Here is a 4150-nt window from a genome sequence, read left to right as displayed (position 1 = left end):
CCCCGGTAACACCACTCATAGGGAAATAAAACTCAGATTTTGTTTTATATTTTAAACGACAATTGAGTTGAATTTAATGATCAATTCTGATCCTGGCTGAAACAGATAAAATTATGAGTTAGCTGCAGAATATGCTGATGTGAATCGGACGCAATGGATTAGTACAGATCCCAGTCCTGACCTGTTAGACATATGGGAACTGAATTCTCAATGTGTGAAATGAAAGTAAGTTGGAGTTGAGCTGGTGACCTCAATGTTTTCACCCATCCTAAATCTCCGGACAAAGAATTCGGAAACAAACGTTAGTTTCGATCTTAATCCTGAGGAGTGTCTGGGGGAGCAGGGAACTTTAAAAAGGCGACAGTCAGGTGGGTGATAGAGCTCAAGGTGAGCACCAAGCGGTACCAGGTAAGGGAGACTCCACAAGGAATCATTCACCCGAGCAAACTGCTATTGCCTCTGGGTTGAGTTCCAGTGCTCAGGCTCCCGTTACTTGACTGACTAGATTTTGCAGCCTCGTTAAGATGATGTCCTGGATCAGAGTCGGTCTGCCTCTTGCTCTGTTGTCCCTGTGCTCACAAAGTGCCTGTGGGCAGCACCCTGACCGGCTCTGTATGAGGAGGGGCTTCTGGAAGGATCTGCTGCGGGGATTGGAGAATCTAGTAAGTGATTTCGAGATACAATCGAGCCTTGACTTACAGACCTTTCCTTGCGTTTCATTGTCAGACACTAATAATCACTAATCACTGATCAGGAACTAATGCTCCGATGTGAAATATGTGATGATGAGGGAACAGAGATTTGTACATGGACTAGAATTTCCATTTGACTTGTTTTGGAATTTACGATTAGAATATGGGATTGAAACTGACATGGGTTGATTTTATATAAATAGTAATTCCGATTATGATTCACACAATTACAATCCATTCCAATGTAGTTTTTTTTTGTTTGTTCAGAATCCTGTTTTTTCACCGGAGTGCAGAAGCGAATACGATGCGGATCTGGAAGTGCCTCTGATTTTAAAACCTGTGAGTTTGACTTTAATAACTTGGCAGATTCCAGAGTAGGTTTCACACGCTGCCATCCTGACCCATGTCTTTCCCCAGGCGGAACATCACAAAGCGGCTGTTGCTGTTGAAACCCTGAGCGGGCTGTTAACTCTCTTCAGTGAATCCGAATCTCCTTTCGGCAGGAGCCAGCGGCTCAGCTTCCTGAACAGACTGACTGAAATCCTGGCTCATCTCCAGTCCTGTGTAAGTCCCAGCCGCTGCAGCACCTCACATCCCACTTTACCTAGAGCTTCCAAGCCTCCTGAAGTCCAGAGGTTTACGGAAATATCTTTTGCTTTTGCAGATGGAGTCTCCTCAATCCCATAATAGCCACCAACGAGCTATACGGGAAAGATTCCAGAAACTGGGCACGTTTCTACTGGAAAAGGTACTAATTCCATAAACCTGCCTGATTTAGTTCCTTTTCGTATTACGCTGGACCTAGTTAGTATCTGATGATCTGTTTTCTATATTAACTATTTCTGTTGATATGTTCAGTTGCAGTCTGTTAACTCGTACACTCCGACAATAATGTTGGGATAATCTCACTAACCCTCGACTAAATGTGACAGAAATTACATTTAAAGTTCACCATGAAATTCTCTTTTGCCTCTGCACAGGGAAACAGCGGCTGTGCCTGGGAAATCGTCCATGCAGCCACTAGAAGGATCCTACATGAAACATCAAGAAACCATGCCAGGAAATAAAATGGAAACCTATATTTTGAATGGAATTCGATGAAAGATAACATTCACAGTCCTTTAGCTTTGTCTCACTGGACATTGTCTTTCTCGGCAGTTAACTGTAATCCTATCACTGTTAGCTTTTCACTCTATACTGACAGTATTTGTAGATGTTAATTTAAATTGTTTCATGCAAGTCTTGAAGTAAGGCAGGGAGATCTATTTATGTTTTGTTAAAGTTTATCACAATCTTTTGATGTTTTCTCTTGTAGCAATTTCACCCACCCGGGCGGCAGTGAAATGCAAATGAAATGTTCCTGAAGTATTTATTTCAGTAATTATTATTTTCCCTGTATATTATCAAGAAAATAAAGTTTATCTTTCTTACCACCTGCCTCCTTGTATTTGTTTAATATTCTCTGAAACATATCTTTGTTATCTATACTCATCAAATAGATAATTTCACTCCATGAAATCCCAAGTTCCCATTGTTTATGACCATTCCTTTCCTGCTGAGTAAAGTATACCTGTGTAAGAATAGCTGGAGATATGAAGGCAAAACAATGTTCGCCATTCCGAGGACATCTGTGAGTCTAAAATGTGTCTTGGTATCATTTTAGTAGGTCAAAATAGTTTTAATTCACGACAGTACAGGTTCGCATTAGATTGCATTAATGTCAGATTCAATGTTCTCTTTTTTGAGAAACATACAGTGTGTTTAGATAGGTTTGTTTTATGTTTGAATGTCTATCATTCTTGTGAAGTAACATAATAGCACCATGTCAGTGTATTTGGGTTTTGAATTACCACATTATTTGCAAAAAATATTCATGTCCAGTTGATAAACATTGGTTATTTGATGAGTTGACAGCACATCTCCCTTTTTTACAGGTCCTGCAAATGGTTATAAAGTCCATCATTGTCAAAGTGTTGTTAATCAACTTTATCAGGTCTTGACTCTCTTCATAACTGCAAAATTATAGTCAGCACTTACACAGGAACACAGGAAAGTAGGAATTAGGAGCAGGAGTAGGCAATTCAGCGTATGGAGTCTTCGTCACCATTTAACATGATCGTGGCTGATCCTTGCTGGTCTCAACTCCACTCCTATCCTGCTTTCTATCTGTCATCCCACTGCCACATCCTTGTAATCTCAGTTATACCATCATATATCCCTTCTGTTAAACATATCGTATACTTGGTGTGTGAGTTTAAAATATAATAAATTATATGCTGAAATATGAAACCAACATACAACCAACACCTACTGCCAGATGTAAGATCACAACCAGTGACTACATTTATTCTTTAAACATGCAAGGAATGAGACTGATGTTCTGCTGAGTTTGAAGAGGTTGAGTAAAAATTAAAAGGCAAACATCACCTCAATCTGTCCGGTCCACCCATGTGGATATGACATAAAGAAAGCACAACAATGCCTCTAATGTCTTAACAGGTTAAGGAAATTTGGCATGTCCATTTTTATCAATTTTTACAGATGCATCATGGAAAACATTTTAATCAGGTGCATTACAGCCTGGTATAGCAACTGCACTACTCAGGACCATCAGGAACTAAAAGGAGTGAGAAACACAGCCGAGTCCATCACAGACGCCAACCTTCCATTCTTTGAGTCGAAGAATGAGGTGCTGGAAAAGCACAGCCAGTCAGGCAGAATCCAAGGAGGAGGAGAATCATCATTTTGGGCATTAGTCTTTCACCAGGAATGTGGCTTGTGGGCCAAGGGGGCTGAGAGATAAATGGGAGGGTGGTGGGGCTGGGGCGAAGGTGATAGGTGGATGAAGGTGGAGTTGACACTGGGGAGACAGGACGCCAACTTGCAATCATTTCAGAGAACATCCCTGGGACACATGCACTAACCAGCCCCACCACCCTGTAGCTGAACACTTTAATTCCCTTTCCCAATCCACCCAGGACATGCAGATCCTGGGCCTCCTGCATCTCCAAACCTTAAACACCGCTGCCTGGAGGAAGAATGCCTCATCTCCACCTTGGAACCCTCATGCCACACACGATCAATACCGATTTCACCAATTTCCCCATTTCCCCTTCCCCCAACTTATCCCAGTCTCACCATTCCAACCCACCACCCTCCATTTATCTCTCAAACTCCTTGGCCCAAAAGCTCCAATCCTGATGCAGGGCTTATGTCCAAAATGTTGAATCTCCTGCTCCTCGGATGCTGCCTGACCGGCTGTGCTTTTACAGCACCACACTCTTCGACTCTGATCCCCAGTATCTGCAGTCCTCACTTTCTCCTTCCATTCAGTGATTCTATCTATAATTTTCACTGCCCGGGAAGGCAGTCAATAAAGTTGAGGACCCCTCCTACCCCAGTTATCATCTCTCCCAACCTCTTCCGATGGGCAGAAAATACAAAAACATCTACATACA

General features: G+C 42.0%; 1 protein-coding gene across 1 annotated transcript; it reads left to right on the top strand.

Moving 5' to 3' along the window:
• The first annotated feature begins 524 nt into the window (after window positions 1-524).
• LOC148150004 (interferon alpha-6-like) lies at window positions 525-2102 on the top strand. Its single transcript, XM_087986854.1, has 5 exons — window positions 525-662; window positions 960-1031; window positions 1110-1256; window positions 1357-1440; window positions 1673-2102. Exons 1-5 carry the CDS (start codon window positions 525-527, stop codon window positions 1757-1759), a joined length of 528 nt encoding a protein of 175 aa, XP_087842980.1. The 3' UTR covers window positions 1760-2102.
• Window positions 2103-4150: the final 2048 nt, after the last annotated feature.

The sequence above is a fragment of the Chiloscyllium plagiosum genome, unplaced genomic scaffold, assembly GCF_037043375.1.
Source record: "Chiloscyllium plagiosum isolate Xiang-an unplaced genomic scaffold, Cpla_swu_hap1 HiC_scaffold_5, whole genome shotgun sequence".
In the NCBI taxonomy this organism is placed as follows: Eukaryota; Metazoa; Chordata; class Chondrichthyes; order Orectolobiformes; family Hemiscylliidae; genus Chiloscyllium; species Chiloscyllium plagiosum.
The sequence above is the reverse complement of the archived record's forward strand: the minus strand, read 5'-3'. Positions and strand labels throughout refer to the sequence as shown.